This window comes from Chinchilla lanigera, unplaced genomic scaffold, assembly GCF_000276665.1.
Source record: "Chinchilla lanigera isolate Chin_1 unplaced genomic scaffold, ChiLan1.0 scaffold00012, whole genome shotgun sequence".
Taxonomy (NCBI): domain Eukaryota; kingdom Metazoa; phylum Chordata; class Mammalia; order Rodentia; family Chinchillidae; genus Chinchilla; species Chinchilla lanigera.
In genome coordinates this window covers 27,619,600-27,621,326 of record NW_004955413.1, presented here as the reverse complement: position 1 = coordinate 27,621,326, position 1,727 = coordinate 27,619,600, and the positions used below count along the sequence as shown (strand labels likewise).

At 54.0% G+C, this 1,727-nt stretch overlaps 2 protein-coding genes across 2 annotated transcripts in view; both read left to right on the top strand.

Annotated features, from left to right (window-relative positions):
• Positions 1–309, top strand: part of LOC102013405 (cytochrome P450 2D17-like) — a gene marked incomplete at its 5' end in the record, with an annotated part of 18,178 nt that extends 17,869 nt beyond the window's left edge. The window contains 1 exon segment of the mRNA XM_013511462.1: positions 77–309. Coding sequence (XP_013366916.1) covers positions 77–294 — 218 coding nt within the window.
• The window catches only part of LOC102007982 (cytochrome P450 2D17-like), a 134,027-nt gene that overhangs the window by 34,310 nt on the left and 97,990 nt on the right, over positions 1–1,727 (top strand). The window lies entirely within an intron of this gene.

The window sequence follows — 1,727 nt, the reverse complement described above, 5'->3', positions numbered from 1 at the left end:
GGTAGGAGGAGCGCGTAGTAGGTAGGAGTCCCTACAGGACTGACCCCACCCCCATGGGGCATGCGTGTCTGTGCAGGCCGTGTCCAGCAGGAGATCGATGAAGTGATAGGCCAGGGGCGGCGCCCAGAGATGGGGGACCAGGCCCGCATGCCCTTCACCAATGCCGTGATTCATGAGGTACAGTTCTTTCGGCACATTGACCCATTGGGTACACCCCACATGACGTCCCGTGACACTGAAGTTCAGGGCTTCCTCATCCTCAAGATAGGTGTGGGGTCCCTCTTTCCAACATGACCACTCCCAGGTGAGGCCAGGAGCACCCAGGTGACCCAATCCGTGTGTGCAATGCTGTAAATGTACAGCTGCCCTGTCCCCACAGAGCCGCCAGGGTGACAATAAACTAAAACAAGTGACAATAAACTAAATAGTGACAATAAACTAAAACAAGCCAGAGAGTGTTGGAAGACTTGCTCTAGGCAGGAGCAGGTGGCAGCTAGGCACCCATGGGAGTATTGCCATGTGGCATTGCCATGCTGAGAAGCCTGGGGCTGAGGGCTTCTGGAAGGGTCCGGGCATGGGGCAGGACCTCCTACCCCTGCGTGCTTACTGGAGGGCTCTGGGCTCCTCACCTGGTGCACTTCATGCCAGAGACCTTCCGACAGGGGACCACGCTCATCACCAACCTGTCCTCTGTGCTGAACGATGAGACGGTCTGGGAGAAGCTCTATCGCTTCCACCCTGGACACTTCCTGGACAGTGAGGGCCGCTTTGTGAAGCGCGGGGCCTTCATGCCCTTCTCAGCAGGTGCTTGCATCTTGTGTACCTGGTCCCTGCTCCCTTTTCAGGGCATCTTGGAGGCAAAGAGCCCAGGCCCCAGTCTGACTACCCCATCCCCACCCACATCCTTGACCCCAGATACACTTGTCACAAAAGACAACCAATGCCTAAAGGTAATCCTCCAGGAAACTATCAGAAATTAAGCTTTTTCTTTTTTTTTAATATCAGGATCAAACTTACATATGGTAACTTAGTTATGGTATCTCTACTGCACAGGCCTGAATGCATTTTCATGAGCATCTGTTCCTTTCTCTGTGTCTCTCTCTCTCTCTATCTTTGTTTCTCTCCCTCTGTCCTGGTTTGCTGCTGATTTGCTTAGTCTGTGTTGAATGCAAGGACTTGTGTACACTCAGCAGGCAGTCTACAACTAAGCTCTACCTGCGGGGTCACACTTAACTTTGTGTCAGGTGGTACAAAGTACATGAATAAGGGTCATCCATCACCACCATCCACCCCCAGATCTCTTTTCATCTGATCAGCTTGAAGCTTTAGTCTTGTGGTCTCCAACCTTGTGACACCAGGGACTGGCTTTGTGGAAGACAACTTTCCCATGGACAAGGACTATGGGAATGGCTTCAAAATGATTCAAGTTGGCAGCGGGGAGCGCCGGCCTTTGGGCCGGCCCCTAGCCATGCAGGCACCCAGGAGGTGGGCAGCTGGCACCTGGGAAGCTGTGTGGTGGTGTGCACTGGCGCGCGCCCACCCTCAACTCAGCCACCACTGTGCGGTCGAGAACTATCATGGCACAGAGAAGTGATGACACAATTGGCCCGCCATGCACCAGCTGAGGAGGCCTGCCTGGGGATGTGCGTGTATCATCCCGATGTGGAGAAACCCCTGGGAATACATGCCACACAACAGGTCACTCTTGCCCCTGTCCTTGAGAACCA